The sequence below is a fragment of the Dromiciops gliroides genome, chromosome 4 (assembly GCF_019393635.1).
Source record: "Dromiciops gliroides isolate mDroGli1 chromosome 4, mDroGli1.pri, whole genome shotgun sequence".
In the NCBI taxonomy this organism is placed as follows: Eukaryota; Metazoa; Chordata; class Mammalia; order Microbiotheria; family Microbiotheriidae; genus Dromiciops; species Dromiciops gliroides.
The window spans coordinates 217,474,763-217,491,502 of NC_057864.1; the positions used below are offsets into that span (position 1 = coordinate 217,474,763).

At 41.4% G+C, this 16,740-nt stretch overlaps 1 protein-coding gene across 1 annotated transcript in view; it reads right to left on the reverse strand.

The window, feature by feature from the left end:
• Positions 1-4,639: 4,639 nt before the first annotated feature.
• The window catches only part of CARD14 (caspase recruitment domain family member 14), a 53,600-nt gene continuing 41,499 nt past the window's right edge, over positions 4,640-16,740 (reverse strand). The window contains exons 15-20 of the mRNA XM_044003309.1: positions 15,416-15,479; positions 14,335-14,446; positions 13,907-14,080; positions 8,391-8,509; positions 7,782-7,897; positions 4,640-4,847 (exon numbers count right to left, since the gene is read on the reverse strand). Coding sequence (XP_043859244.1) covers positions 4,640-4,847; positions 7,782-7,897; positions 8,391-8,509; positions 13,907-14,080; positions 14,335-14,446; positions 15,416-15,479 — 793 coding nt within the window. The remainder of the gene's footprint in view (positions 4,848-7,781; positions 7,898-8,390; positions 8,510-13,906; positions 14,081-14,334; positions 14,447-15,415; positions 15,480-16,740) is intronic.

Genomic DNA, 16,740 nt, shown 5'->3' on the forward strand with positions numbered 1-16,740 from the left:
ATAAATTATAAGCTTTAGCAAGAGTTAGACTTTTAAGCATTTATTAAGGAGAATAAGAATTTGGTAAAGAGAGAAAGGCCTAGATTCCTATCTATTAAAGGGAGAGCACATTTCTAGCTCCCTTCTCCACCAGAGTCCAGAGGAAAAAGAGCCCCAGAGTCAGCGCCAGTCTCTTCCTTCCTCCTCCCACTAGTCCGCGTCATTTCCTCCCGCCAAAGAAAAGACTCCTGGTCTTGCCCTCAAAGACCTTTGCTTCATGGGCAGAACTCTTCTACAGTAAGTATCCAGCAGGTGGCGTTATTCCAATCGTTACAGTCCCCGCTGTTGTTCCTCAAGAAACAAAATGTTTCCTTGACGGAACAGTAAAAACAATATAATAACTATTGCTAACTAATAATATGTGAACAACAATATAGAAAAGGAAGAGAGGAAAGTTTTGTCCAGAGGAGCAATTTTTTTTTTTTGTCCTCATGAACCGACGCTTTGACATTAGTCTTGCAAAGGGAGGGCCTCTGCAGAGAATACATGTTACAGATGGTGTATATTATAACAGAAAGAGAAAAAAAACCAACAAAAACAACAAATCAAAACTGTTCATTTAAAGTCTCTGAAAGTCTTTTCTCAGATGTCCTAGAGGGTGTAATTGTGGAATGGAAGTCTTTTCAGGGGTTGATGTGTGGATGCTGGTAATCAGCCAGGAAAATTTCCTACAAAATTGAGCTTAACACAACTTTAAAATAGCTTTGTCAATAATCAAATCAAACAATGAAAGTTCTCAAAAACATGTCTAAGGGAATTCAGAATCTTAGTTGTTACACATGAAACATATAATAAAACAAAAATTAAAACATTCTTTAAAATTATAATATTACTATAGTCCCCCCTCATGGAGGGTAATTGAGAAGACAATTGCTGTGATATTAATTTTTAAAAATATTTTTTATCTTTGTTTTATCACTTTTTGCATCATCTGCCTAATTATCCTCATGCCATTATGAGAAATTAAAAAATCTAATATAATTGGTAACAGGTGTCAAGGCCAAATTCAACACTGTATTTATCATGACATCTGAGATAATTATGGGGGTTACCATAAAAGAACAGAGAAATGATGGGATATGAGCATTCCCACAGCAGTATGCCAGGTCTAAAATAGGTGGATGGAATATATGTCCATGCCACCGAACATATTGGAGGAAACTGAGTCAGACTTAATCAGATGCATGGGATTGAGATGTCCATGGCATCAGGCATATAGGAGGGAGCATAGAAGCCAGGTGTAGGAGTGAGATGGGTGGGATGAATACTTCCAGCCATCTGTACAATATTGTGGGGAAAAATAAAATAAAATATTAAACCAAGAGAATCCAACCTCAACATTTGTCAAAAGCCGTTCCATCGGCCATACCTTGACTTCATGCATGTCTCCCCTCATGTGACAGTTCAGTGTCTGCTCTTGCATGTATTCCTCTTGTGATTGGATGGCACCTTGGCCAACTGGCATCTGATAACTCAGAATAAAGGCAATTAATGTCTTAAATGATAAATTCCCATAATCCAAGTCTCATATGGATTTAAAAATTGAGGATAATAAATGATTGCAAAAAATGTGAATACATCTTGACTCAGAACACAATATATAATTATGCAACAATTTCAAATAATACCCCTTTTTTTTTACTTAGTATACAATTACTTTTGTGAAAAATCAGAACATATTTAAATACAAGTTAAAGCACAACAGAATCTCAAAGAAAACTTTTTTTTTGAAAAAAGAAAACTTTTACAAATGTTCCCCTCTTTTTTTTTTTGAATATGCTTATCAAAAATAATACTTCTAGAATCAATTTACACTTGCCATGGCAACCAATTTGCCAGGGAAATGCTTTGAAGAGTTTGATCAAATAATCAGTTGAGAAAAAATAACAAAAACAAACAACTCAGAACATGGGAGCACAATACTCCTAGAATTAACATTGTATTATGAAATCAAAACCATCTTGCAATTTTTTAAAATTAGATAAATGTATATAAGAAAATACACATGGAACAATAAAAGACAGTGAAATTCAAACTAAGGAAATCTAAATGAGCATGAACTTAATATTAATGAGTATTATGAAATATAAACTTGATCACATGACTATAAAAAACTTTTACAAATATTCTCCTTGTTTTAGAAACTAAGTATAAGACACAATCTCAAAAGCATGAAAATCTCTATGAAAATAAACCCATACCATTAATTTCAAAATGTATATGTAATGGCATAGAAATCCTATGTAACCTCTGAACTGATACTATTACTCTGAGTGAATTCAGAACACTTTTGATTCCGATATCTAAAATCCCCAATACTCATATCAATACCTTGCTGCTTACTTCTACATTTCTGTAAAATATGTACCCTTCCATGGCAAAAGAAGCGGAGTCTTGAACTATGGTGATGATTGTCATTCTTATTCAGCTTAAGTTTTTCTTCTTTAACCCCTCTATATTGTCTGTCAGTCTTTTCACCATACAAATGCTTTATAAGATTACTAATTAAAGACAAAAGAAGGTTAGCAAAATTATGAACAAATCGAGCATATCTGGAATTTAAAGGGTTTTCTAAGGTTGTCTCAGAAGCACAGCCAGGCTGGGGAAGGGCTGAGCCTGAAGCTGCAAATGTAGTTAGAGAAAGTTGAGCATGCGCATCAGATCTCTGGACTTCCCAGGCAGGGGAAGCAATGGGCTTGGCCATGGGAGGAGTAGAGGGTGGGGTCTGGAGAGGAGGGGAGGGACCAGCACAATTTGAATCAGACTTGATTTTGAACTCAGGCCTGGATTCCTCTTCCCCCACTTTGCCTCCAGGTGCTAGGGGATTAAAAGCTTCTAGAGGGTGGGTCATTGCCTCCAGGCATGCAAAATTAAAGCAACAATTACTGTTAGAACGGGGAAAAGCTGCGGGAATCTCTTCAGGTTTCTCTGAAAAAGCATGGTTGGGAGAGGGAGAGATATTTCCTTGTGTGAGTAAGTTGCTGGCTCTTTTAACAAAAATAAAAAGAAAAATAGAAAATCCACAAAAACAAAGCATTAACATGATCTTATCCCCCATTTGTCTGGTTAAACAGACTAAAATCAAAAATAGGATAATTAGGGAGTTTAAAAGGTCCATTCGAAAAAATTTAAAGGAAAACACAGCCAGTACACCAGTACTTAGCAGTTAAAGGGAGAGGGAGGGGAAATTTCTTACCCAACCAGAAGATCAGAAGAAGACTGAGGTTTAGCTTTCCTCTTCGTGGTCAGCCATCTGTTAAGGGTTAAAATTCTAGCTCGTTTGTCTAAAATATCTAATGAGTGGTCGCCAATAAATTATAAGCTTTAGCAAGAGTTAGACTTTTAAGCATTTATTAAGGAGAATAAGAATTTGGTAAAGAGAGAGAGAAAGGCCTAGATTCCTATCTATTAAAGGGAGAGCACATTTCTAGCTCCCTTCTCCGCCAGAGTCCAGAGGAAAAAGAGCGAGACTGAGCGCCAGTCTCTTCCTTCCTCCTCCCACTAGTCCGCGTCATTTCCTCCCGCCAAAGAAAAGACTCCTGGTCTTGCCCTCAAAGACCTTTGCTTCATGGGCAGAACTCTTCTACAGTAAGTATCCAGCAGGTGGCGTTATTCCAATTGCTACACAGTTAAGACCTAGAACAGGCCTTAGAGGTCATGGAGTCCAGCCCCTACATCTTATAAATGGAAAAAAACCCAAACAAACCTGGGAGCCAGAGAAATGTAGTGACCTGTTTAGTGTCAAACTGACACTAAATGACAGCCAAGACTCAGATTCTCTGACCAGTATTCTTTCCACTAGACCATGATGGTACCAGGTCAAATAGCTAGTGGAAATTGGGCAGTGCCAGGTCTTCAGGGATCCCTGCTCCTAGAGTACTCCTGGTCTTCAGGTGTTCCCAAGCCAGGTACCAGGTACAAAGCCAGATCCAGGCCTAGGAACCATTTCAAATACTTTTTCCATCATGTGGAAATCATCTACAGTTAAATACTTTTTCTACATTTCTTTACCACTGTGTGCCCTTGTTAGGGGCAGGCATGGTGATTGCTCTGGCAAGCACCAGAACAGCTGGCTTCTTCCCACAACCAACCATTTAACATTTTGAAAAGGTAGAAAATAAAAGCGCAGCCTCTTCTAACCAGTTTGATGAAGAGCAGACATTAGAAACCTCTCCAAAGAGATGTCTCAGAACCCTTCCTCTGGGAAAAGAAGCTGGGGGAGTGACATACAATGAGGAGATATCTGCTCTATGAAAAGGTGTAGTCTGCCATGTAGACAATTCCAAAGTCTTCATCTGGTGAAAGAGTTAGTAAAGTCACCTTATATGTTAGCTTGCACAAAGAAACATAGGATAAATGAATTTGCACTGATTGTTCAACTACCCACCAAAGGCAGATAGAGGTAGAAGAGCCCACTTGAGGCTCATTCCAGATTTCCATGTGTTTCTCCTTCCCTAAACTATTTCCAACCCAGAATCCTGATGTGAAAGTAAGTTAAAGGCTGAAAAAAACTTGCAAAAAATATTCATTAGAGTGAGGAATGTGAAGGATCCTCCTGTCTCTCACAGAGGAATGGAGGCAAGGCCCACGAAGGGAGAAGTTATCGAGGGCTTTGTTCTATCCATACAAATTTCTTCTGCTCCTTAGCGATGGCAGAGCGGGCACAGTTGACAAGTGAGTCCACATCACTCCAGCAATCAGGGACTAAGCTGGTGTATAAACAAGGGACCTTCTCCAGTTCAGCCTCCTCATGCTTGGCTGTTTCCAGGACCTGTTCTTCTGTAGTTCCAAGACGCTGCAGTGCCTTTCTGTTTTAATGAAATAGAGAAGAGGGTGGACCCAGTTAGAGCTATGAGAAGACCCCTGGAACACTAAGGGTGATTGGGGATAGGAGCAGCACAAAGGATGTATCCTCTCCTCCTCCCCCTGCACATTTGACATCATTTCATGTAAGTGACATAAGTCAGTTCCTAACATATAAGGATCATCTCACCACTCATTTTGAGCATGCCCAAATCTAAAGGTCTCCATAGATCAAGCTGGGATGTTTTTCCTAAAACATCTTTGGTAAATGAACCAGTATTCCAGGATCCTGGGGAAACTGTTCAAGGACTTGGGTCATTGCTCCTCTGGGCCCCCAGGAAAAAGTACGAACAGAACAGACAGATCAAGACATCACTCATTAAATTGTGTGCCCTATAGGAAAAGAGACCTACATATAATGAAGGCTATTTTATTTTATTTATTTATTTATTTATTTTTTAGTGAGGCAATTGGGGTTAAGTGACTTGCCCAGGGTCACACAGCTAGTAAGTGTTAAGTGTCTGAGGCTGGATTTGAACTCAGGTACTCCTGACTCCAGGGCCGGTGCTCTATCCACTGCGCCATCTAGCTGCCCCCAGGCTATTTTATTTTTAAATTTAATAGTATTTATATAGAGCCTACTTTGTGTCAGGCATTGTGCTAAATCCTTTATAAATATTATCTCATCTGATCCCTAAAAACAACCCTGGGAAGTAGTTGTTATTATGATATCCATTTTATAGCTGAGGAAGCTGAGGCAGAGGTTAAATGATTTGCCCAGGGTCACACATCCAGTAAGTGTCTGGGATCAGATTTGAACTCGGGCTTCCTGACTCTAGACTTTGTGTTCTCTCTACTGCAGCACCTAGTTGATTCTATGGAATTATGGAATAGAAATTTACCTGAGACTGAACCTGGGCCCCAGATGATTTCTCCATTGGAATTTTAGGAGAGGGATCAATTTTAATGTTTTAAAATAGAAACAGGTGACAGGAAATCTCCATACCTCCAATACTTGTGGGCTAAAATAAAAGCTTCTAATATTTACTTTATTCCTGTATTGAGTTAAGTTAGACCATCCATGTTAACCAGGAATAAGAGTGGGAATAGGAATAGGGAGCAGATCTATGATTTCATTGATATAGACAACTCAAAAATAAGTAAATTCTTTCTACAAATCTGTAACTTAGAGTCCCAGAAAATTGCCAAGAGACACTAAAGAAAGATTAAGCGTCTTGCCCAAGGTCACACAGCTGGTATATGTCAGAAGGGAGATTTGAAACCAGGTCTTTGTGGATCTGAAGCCAGCTTTTTATCAATTATATCACAGTGACAAATTTAGTGAAAACAATGACCAAGAAATGTCTTTGGTCTAGAGATTACAGGTTTGAGATTGATTCCTCTTTTGTAGTTGTTCTTTGGGGCTGTGGTATAACCTGAGCCATAACTAGAAATTTTAGCTCCTGGCTCAAATTTTACAATACTCATAGGGTCATAGATCTACAGCTGGGAAGGGACCTTAGAGGTCCTCAATCACCCCTCTATTTTCTTTTTCTTTCTTCTTTTTTTTTGTGAGGCAATTGGGGTTAAGTGACTTGCCCAGGGTCACACAGCTAGTGTTAAGTGTCTGAGGCCGGATTTGAACTCAGGTCTTCTTGACTCTAGGGCTGGTGTTCTATCTACTGCACCACCTAGCTGCCCCTCCCCTCTATTTTCAAGATGAGAAACTGAGACCCATAGAAAGCAAGCAACTTGACTATGGTCACATAGGTTGTAAGTGACAGAACTGACATTTGAACTCAGTCTTCTAACTTAAAATCTAGGATTCTTTGTCCTATACTCTACTGCCTTCCACCTGATGTAGAAGGCAAAAAGGGATTAATAGAAAAACCCAAGACCCAAGTTTTAATTCAGATATTAGCTCCAAAAGGGAGTTAGACCCCAGTTAATGGATAACTTACAAGTCAGCATACTAGGTTCTTGTACCCACAGAAATCAGTGCCCATAATGGGAACAGAGGGAGAGAGGCCATGATGACCTTAGACTAAATGACAAGGGTATAGAAATTCTAACGAAAAATGGAGATATTTTGAAACTAGCCATGGGAATCAGAAAGAGACATGCTCAGAAAAGGCCAAATTTGTTTCCAGATTCACCTTATGATGTATAAACCCCCAAGACACACCTCCACTGAAAAAGGTACCACCTCGGGGTTTGGTTTAGGACCCCAGGAACTCCAAATTACGATAAGCCCTCCCCTGTACCTCCCCAAGGTGGAGATTATTATAATGAGACTGATAATCAAATTATCTATACTATAAATATAACTGTCTTTCCTTTCACTATTAGAGAGACACCTTTCCACTATTCTGGTTCTCTCCCTAGGTCATGTAAAATTTTCTCAGGAGAAAAGAGGTAGTGAGTGGGGAAAGTTTAAGGGCAAGCAGTATGAAATGTGTCCTTAAGTTCAAATTTTTAGACAATTTCAGTGGGGGTGGGCAGGAAGAAAGACAACATATAAGACCCCATGGTGGGAGAAAGCCTAAGACCATAAGGGGCTATTGGGCAGACCACCAGGTAGACAGAAGGAGCGAGGCTAAGGGGAGGAAGAGCTCAGCTGGAGAGGAGGCAAGTCAACTTCTTATCTTAACTAATTTTTCTTGCTAATTAGGTACTAAACTTTATAATGCAAAAAGTATCAATTTCAGTGCCCAAGGCAAAGCCCTGATTTCTTGGCCCTAGTTTCTGCCTTTTTGGAAGAATTGTCCCTTTCAATTGCTAAAAGAATCTGTAACTCTGTGTGTGTGTGTGTGTGAAGAGGAAGCAAAAGGAACCTGAATACTTGTATGTTACACTAGACATCATTGGAATACATGCTATGGCAGTCCAAGGGGGCTCCAGTTCTTGGTAGAGTCCCATGCCCAGAGGTGTGTACGTACTTGAGTTTCTTGGCATTCTTCTCAGTGACAGAGATGTGGACAATGATAGGAAAGATCTCCATCCTGTGTAGGGCTTGCACACAGTTCAGCCTCATGTCCAAGAGACAGTGCATATTCTGTAGGAAATGAGGGGAGGTTTAAGGCTATTGGCATCAGGGGAGAAAAATAACTGGAACTCTTAGGACTATCCTGTACTCCTTAAAGGCTGGGACAGTATCTTTGTATTCCCAGTGCCTCACATAGGGGCTTGCCCATAGTAAGCCTTTAATCAATTGGCTTGGATTGAACCAACTCTGTGAAAGGCAAATAACTGATCCTGACTTGGACTCCCTAGGAATTGGAGAAATATAATTCAACTCCAAATGGAAAGATGCTGTTACCTGTACAAAGCTATTACCTGAATGGATTTCACTTGGCCACTGATGCACCATTTGCAATTTTGAGAACAGCCAAGCTTTTCTAAGGAGTTAGGTTTGGAAGGGTATTGAACCCAACCTTCCTGGGTATGCAACTCTGTCTGCAAAGACCTTTCTGTACTGACTCATCCAGAATTGCCTTGGTCCTTTCTCTCCACTCTCCCTCTCGCCTTATAGAACAGAATTCCTTTACCTTTTGCATCGAGGACTCTACTGCTTGGTAGGTTACATAACTGTGGTGGCTGGGCTCCTCCTCATGGATTATGTCTCCTCTTTGTCTCCGGGCTTCATACTCTTCTTGGGTCAGACACTCTGAGGAGGCAAAAAGGAATGGGAAAGACAGGGCCATATAAATGTAGTGATTTTGTACAAAAGGGGCCCATATCATGAGGCACGTAAAAATGTAAGTAGCCCAAGGAGTGCTTGGGTGACCTTCGAAGATAATAAAATTCCCCAAGGTAATTATGGCCCTGCCAGAGAGTATAATACACATAGCTTCGGCTGTGCCTTAAGTAGTCTGGAGTGATGAGGTCTTTGCCTCAGGGCTCCAATATCTCAAGTGGGTTGCCTCAGCTTCACCTTGTGATCCTCCCCTGGGCCATTCCTGGTTCACTATTTCCAAAATCTGATCTCTGCCATCTGTCTTTCCTTAGCCTTACCTACTGCCTGCGGTCACTCTAACCCCTGTGAGGTCATTGGGGGATTCCCTGAAGGAAAAGCCCATACTGCCTTGCCTGAATCAGTTCTACAGATGGAAAAATTCCTCTGGTGACTGAGTTTCACCCTCAGGGGAGAGTCTGTTCACAGAAAATTCCCCACTCTATAGAGATCTTCCTCCCAGTATGCCACTTTTTCTTGGGGGTGTGTGTGTGAGGCAATTGGGGTTAAATGACTTGCCTAGGGTCACACAGCTAATAAGTGTCAAGTGTCTGAGGCTGGATTTAAACTCAGGTCCTCCTGAATCCAGGGCCAGTGCTCTATCCACTGCGCCACCTAGCTGCCCCTCCCATATGCCACTTTTATAAATTGGACTCTGTTCCAAGACTGAAATATCCTGGGGCTTGACATCCCAGAGCCATGAATGCTAAATTATCTATACAAATGGAGGAGAGCAAAAGTACAAATAATCCCAAATAAGAAATAATGCAGAAATAATATCCATTTGACCTTGAAATGAATTTTAGCCAAATGGGAAGAGTGAGGAATAGTTGTAGAGGTGGTGCCACCGTTATGCTTTGATTAAGTTGAGTCTTTTCTTCAGTTCATTGCTCTAGCCTAGAGCACTTTTTGGACCTGTCATTCAGTGTTAGCTTTGCAGGTAGGTGGCAAAGTGGATAGAACACCAGGCCTTGAGTCAGGAAGACACATCTTCCTGAGTTCAAATTCAACCTCAAATATTTACCGACTGTGTAATCCTGGGAAAGTCACTTGCCCCTGTTTACCTGTTTCCTCATCTGTAAAATGAGCTGGAGAAGTAAATGGCAAACCACTCCAGTAGCTCTGCTGAGAAAACCCCAAATGGGGTCACAAAGAATCCCACACAACTGAAATGACTAACCAACAACAACAACAACAACAACAACAACAACCACCTAGCTTTGCATCATCTGCACATTTGATAAGCATCCATGCCTTTATACAAGTCACTGATGAAAATGTTAAATAGCACAGGGTCAAGAGCAGATGTCTAAGGCACTCCAATGGATACCTCCTGTCAAGTTGACGTGTAACCATTAACAACTATTCCAGCATTCCTCTGATCTAGTATTTTAACAACCCTGTCCAAAAAGGAGTTCTTGACCCAGAATTAAATGGTCATGGCAAACACTTAACAGCAGGTTGGTGGGGTGGGGAATGATGAAGGTGCTGTGCCAGCAAAAAGAAGAGACAGCTTCTTCTTCTGTCTCTTGCTTCAACTCTCTCATGTGGTAAGTTCCCTTTTAAACATGTACTGAGTCAGCAGCTCTTCCAGCCCAGAAGTCAATAAAGCCGTGTTTTATCATCTAAAAGCACAAGGATTTCAGCCCTGAGGCAAAGAGGGGCCCCAAAGCTCTCACATATTTGAACCAGAAGGTAGATGGGTAATTCTGAACATGGTCCATGGGATAGCATCAGTTATACATGTTACTGGCATTCTCTCACTTCCATTCTCCAGGTGATATCCTATAAATATGAAACTTTCAGTGATGAGTTGGGGAAGGGCTGGGCCTCTCTAACCCAGCAGCATGGTGAACTTGGCAATGTGGCAGAGCTGGCTCCTGGGTCCCTGACTATTTTGTTTCTCTTTTGCCATTTGTTCTTGCCTTCCCATGGCAATGGTTGCAGCACATATTGTGTGCAAATCCTGACATGTTCTTATCTTCTCTGCCAAGTGTTGTGGGAGAATGCTATAATAGATAACCAGATTTTTAAAAATTACTCTAGTTTGATATCAACAGCCTGTTAGTTTATTTGTACCATTAAACTCAAAAAGGGCTTTTGAAATTCCAGTTTAAGTGTACTCTTCTCTCTTTCATAATGATTCCAAATGTCAATGTTATTTTTGCTATCTGTTTCACTATTAGGTAACACTTCTAAGGTTTGTATGAAATGTAGAGTTTCAATGCCTTCAACTTCTTTGGCTTTTCCTTCTTTAGATTCAAGTAATTACATTTCCTCCTACATTTCCACCTAGTTCATTTAATTGGGGTTAAAGGTGTGAGGGAAAAAAATCCTCTTCTCAATAATTTTCAGGAACTCTGCAGTGATGTGACAAAGGCTCTTTTATTTCCTTCTTGGGAGAAGGAGGCACCCTAGTATGCAGCTAGTGGGTTCAAAGAAAGGGGGCTCTCAGGCCCTGTTTTGTTTTGTTTTTTGCAGGGCAATGAGGGTTAAGTGACTTGCCCAGGGTCACACAGCTAGTAAGTGTCAAGTGTCTGAGGCCAGATTTGAACTCAGGTACTCCTGAATCCAGGGCCGGTGCTTTACCACTGCACCATCTAGCTGCCCCCTCAGGCCCAGTTTTAAACCCTAGTCTTTAACGCAAATGGACCCTCTTCTTTTTCATCATTGGTCTGATTACTCAAGGGTTACAATCTAAACTAGCTAATCAGAATGCAGTATTCCCACCCCTCTTCCTTGTATAGGCATAACTCAGGAGTGGACCTTATACTTCCTTATATGGACACAATTCCAGAGCTGACCTTATTGAGACCAGGGCTCTTTGAACCATGTGATTTTGTTAGCCTGAGAGGGAGGAGGGGATCTGAGACCTTTGTCCTACAAACGGGTCAGGAGGAGTATGATTGACTGTTATATCCTCATTGAGAGGAGAGACTACCCATTTTCTCACAAAAGGATAAAGTTATTTCTTATAATTTTTATTGACATCTTTGATTTTTGTACATTATCATAGTTTCCCCCACTATTTTTCTCTTTCTCCCAGAGAGCCATACCATATAACAAATAGTATTTTTATAAAGACAAAAACAGAAAAAAAGAGGGAAAAGCAGCATAATTAATCAATACATCAAAAAAAAAAAAAAGAAAGTATAGGTGAAGTTTAGCACTTGTAGACCTCCCACCTCTGCAAAGGGGCAGGGTGGGAGTGTTTTCCCACATCTCTTTCAAAATCTGTTTATTCTTAATGATTTGACAACTTTCACTTGTGATTTTTATGTGTACATGTGTATAAACACATGTGTGTGTTCTTTCCATTTATATTGTTTTCTTCTGCTTACTTCCCTCTGCATCAGTTCATGTGGATCTTTCCATGCTTCTCTGTATTCATCACACTCATCTTTTTTTAAAAGCTGATAACTTTTTTTGGGGGGGTGGGGCAATGAGGGTTAAGTGACTTGCCCAGGGTCACACAGCTAGTAAGTGTCAAGTGTCTGAGGTCAGATTTGAACTCAGGTCCTCCTGAATCTGGGACCAGTGCTTTATCCACTGCACCACCTAGCTGCCCCTCAGTCCATCATTCTTGCTCTGACTATACTTTCCTCCCTTCCCAAATTCAATCCTTTAATGATCTAGTTCAACTCTATACTATCCAAGCCTTTTGAATCCATTGTTCTCTTGTCCTATTGCTACTCACATCTTGCCACATCCCAACTCTGGAGTACTCTCATCATCTTCCTTCTTCACTCACACTTTCATACTAATGAAGGGAGCTGGAGAAAATCCTGCAGCTGTGGTGGTTGGATCCACTACAAATTTATGTCATCTAATCTCAAGGGGCCCTCACTGTGGCAAGGCAAATCTTCTATTCCTCCCTAATTGATTCTCTGTGCTACTCACCCCATGGCAGTTCCAAACCTCTTCACTCCTTGAGTCTCCCATAGCACTCCCCTGCTCATTTAGTTGAGGACTTTACCTCATACTTCATAGGGAAAATTAAGGCCATTTTCCATGAGTTCTTTCTTCTCTCTCTCCTCATTGCATATCTCTTGCCATTGTCCTCCACAATCTCCTTCTTTACTGCAATGTCTAAAGAAGATGTAACTCCCTCCCCAACCAAAGCCAATGCCACTACATATATCCTTGCTTTCACTACCTCCCATCTTCTCCAGTATATTGCCTCTACTATAATTTCTCCCTCTGATCTTCAAGCTTTCCCTATCTACTATTTCCTTCCTTTCTGTCTACAAACACTACCATTTCTTCCCTATCCTTAAAAAACTCATATGGAATGATACTGTCCTTATTAATTATTTTCCTTTATCCCTTCTTCCTTTCATTACTAAACTCCTTGAAAAAGCCATCTACATTTAAAGTCACACATTATACCAACTAGTCATACCATCTTACTTGCTGTTTCTCATACTCAACACTCCATCTCCTATCATTTGGGACTATCATCTGTTCCAATATACATTTCCTCCCTTATGCCTGGAATACTCTTCCTACTGAGCTTTGCCTCTTAGAATCCCTGACTTTCTTTGAGGCTCAGCTGAATGTCAACTTTTGCAGAAGGCCTTTTCCATTCCCTCCAGGAGCTAATAACTTTCTCTCAAAGGTTAGCATCTATCTATTTTATATATATTGTGTATAAAACTATATGTGTAGGGGGCAGCTATATGGTACAGTGGTTAAAGCACTGGCCCTGAATTCAGGAGTACCTGAGTTCAAATCCAGCCTCAGACACTTGACACTTACTAGCTGTGTGACCCTGGGCAAGTCACTTAACCCCCATTGCCTACAAAAAACAAAAAATGAACAAACAAAAAAAACCTATATGTGTGCATTTTGTCTCACTTGTTAAATGTAAGCTCCTTGAAAGCAGGGACTATTTCATTTTTATCTTTATATTCCCAGAGTCTAGCATGGTGCTTGACATATAGCAGGTGCTTAATAAATGCTTGTTGACTGATTGACTCATGGATTAGCAGGAATCTGTCTAATTCTATTCAGAAATGGGACTCCCACTGACCCCTCTTAACATATATTTTCTTCACATTAGAGAAGCACGAGGTAGCAACAGTGGCCAAAATCCCAGGAGATTATGTTTTGCATTGCTCTGTTGCTTGGATAAGAAATGTAGATGCTGGGGGCAGCTAGGTGGCACAGTGAATAAAGCACCAGCCCTGGATTCAGGAGTACCTGAGTTTAAATCCGGCCTCAGACACTTGACACTTACTAGCTGTGTGACCCTGGGCAAGTCATTTAACCCCCATTGCCCTGCCAAAAAAAAAAAAAAAAGAAATGCAGATGCTAAGAAGGGGGACATACCTGTTGGGCATTTCTCAAAACCCTTGAGGACACTCAGCTTCTCCCTCAGGATCCTTCCAACCACCATAGGCACAAAGAGCACAGGTCGAGGCCTGATTGGTTTGTAGGGTTTTACCAATGTGTAAGGTACTAGTGTAAAACAGCTCTCTGCCCAAAAACACACCACAGATGAATCTGTGTAGGGAAAAAATAGTGAGAAAAACTGGTCCACCAAGACTCCATCATCCTTCCCCGACACTTTTCTCATCTTACTCTTATTTTCCACTTTCTTTAATTAAGTCTATTATTCTTCTGTTTTTCATGATCCTCTTTATAACACAGGACTGGTCACAGCAGAATGATGCCTCCATGATAAAACTTGCCTCCCTGCTTACCGCGGAGCCACCCTCCCTGGGCCTCCCTTTACCATTGATGAACCCCAGTCACACCTTCCAACTTGCTGGGCTCAGCCTGGCTCCCATCAAAGGAGGAACACAGCGGGTTGCCCTTGGTCTTGTCCATGCTGACTATGCGCACTAATTTTTGTGGTCCCCCAGATGACTACAAAAGCAGGGAGTGGGAGAGAAAGAAAAGGAAGAGATGGAGATTAAAGTTCCAAAGAGTATGATGAGGGGCCCCAAAGTCTTTTCTCCAGCAAACTTTCCAGGAGGGTAAGGACCAATCTCGCACCATTGAGTAGATCACCTGTATTTTCTCTCTCCCCATCCCACAGGTCACCTGAAAGTCTCCACATTTATATCATGGGGTGGGAATAAGGATAGGAGAACCAGGCACTATAGGAAAAGGTCTTCAAAGAGAGGTAGCAGGAGGGAAGCCTCCAATCAAACAACAGGCACTTATCAAGCACCTTCTCAGTACAAGGCATTGTGTTAGGTGCTAGTGATTCAAAAACAAAACAAAAAACAGGCCTTCCCCTCAAGGAGCTGATGTATAGAGTTGGAGGGGTTGGGAGAGAGAAAAACCAAAAGAAATAAAATAGGGTGGTAAACTGAGGGCAAGCAAAACCAGGAAAGGATAGCATTAAAGACTGTGTTATATGCAGATGCATAGAGTTGAGTCAGTGAAAAATGACTGTGTATCTATACAGGGAATCACTGTCAGGACTTAGGACATTGGGGTCAGCAGACCAACCCCATTGCTCTGGAATGAGAAAATAATAGCTATGAAAAGATACAGAAGGGGAGGGAATAGGAGTTTATGTAAACCTTCATTTAGAATAGCAATTGATCCTCTTCACATAGAAGCTATGCTTCAGCTCCAAGCCCCACCCTAGGAACCCCTTAGAGAGAAAATATCATGGGTCAGATTTTTGCCTCCACCACTCCACTACCCCATTTTAGAGGAGATCAGCAAATGGATCAAGAGAGATTGACTGTAGGATAAGAGGAAAGAGGCTCCAAGGGAAGGTTGGGCCTTATATCCCAAATCCCTACCTATGGATTTTTTGCAACCTGGGAATAGGGACTGTCAAAGTTAACTTAAATGTTCCTTCCCCTTCAGCTTCCTCACCTTGCGGGTGACTGTGCTCTGCTGAGTCATGTCCTGGATGAGGGTGATGAGTTGCTGCTGAGCCCTACCACAAAAAGGGAAGAGAATGAGTTGGTGACTCAGCCATCAGGAACTCTGGTGTTGAAATCACTCTCAATGGGGAGCTGTAAAAAGATGTTGAAGGGAAAAGACCAGGACCCGAGAGGATGGGGTATTGTCCAGTCCACTCTAGAACACAGTATGATATAGCTCACCCCTGTGTAGCAGGAGTTACACTCCATGGAGCATGCATTGGAGTGGGCTTGTAGGGACCATGCCATGGGTCTTGTGTATGAGCTCCCCTGGAAGGGGCATGTGTGACTTAAAGAGCTTGGCTCTTGGAAATGATGAACAATTGCTTTAGTGTTCAGTGAGTAAAAAACCCATGGACTTAGTGGACCTTTAATAAGGCATGATCTTGACCTCAGTCCCTTTCTCTGTTCCAATATGCCAAGTGAATCAGTACTTTTTGACTTTCTCTCTACAAGGGTGAGAGCAGGGTTGGGACCCTATGCCTACTACCCCTAAAGCATGGCAACTACTCCCATGTGGCAACTGGATCAGTGGTTCAGCTGGTTGAGCTTAAACCTGGATTTCTGGCTGCCTTTTCTTCTTTATCTTTTGTTTTGGTTTTTTTTTTGGTGAGGCAATTGGGGTTAAGTGACTTGCCCAGGGTCACACAGCTAGTAAGTGTTAAGTGTCTGAGGCTGGGTTTGAACTCAGGTCCTCCTGACTCCAGGGCCGGTGCTCTATCCACTGCACCACCTAGCTGCCCTTCTTCTTTATCTTTTTATCTCCTTTTTCTTTCCTGAGCTGAAATAGATGACTGAATAGTGATCTTGAGATGAGCATTTCCAGCATTGGAATCAGCCTAGTGAGTTCAAGAAGCCAAAACTCCTGGATACCTCAGTCAGAGTCGTTAGAAAGCAGGAGAATATTCTGCAACTCCTGTGTTTTTTGGAGAAGATGCTCACCAGCAGGAAGATGAGTCCTATGCCTGGTCAGGTTTTACATAAGATAGGGACCTGGATAGAATTGTTTGGACAGTACAGAGCTGAGGTGAAATTTAAAATAACTATTTAGCAATGCTGCAAACTATTTCATGTCTTGATAATTTTCCTCAGGGTTGTAACATCTCCTGTGTTTTGAATAGTATACTGGCTGCTCTCACCTTATGGAACTGCAGACTAAAGAGGCTTACATCAGTCCTGAGTTCAAATTCACAAGTAATTATACTAAACAATAATATAGGATAAATTCATTACAAAGGTGCCCCAAAAAGTACCTGTAAGGTCTAAGGGAGAAGG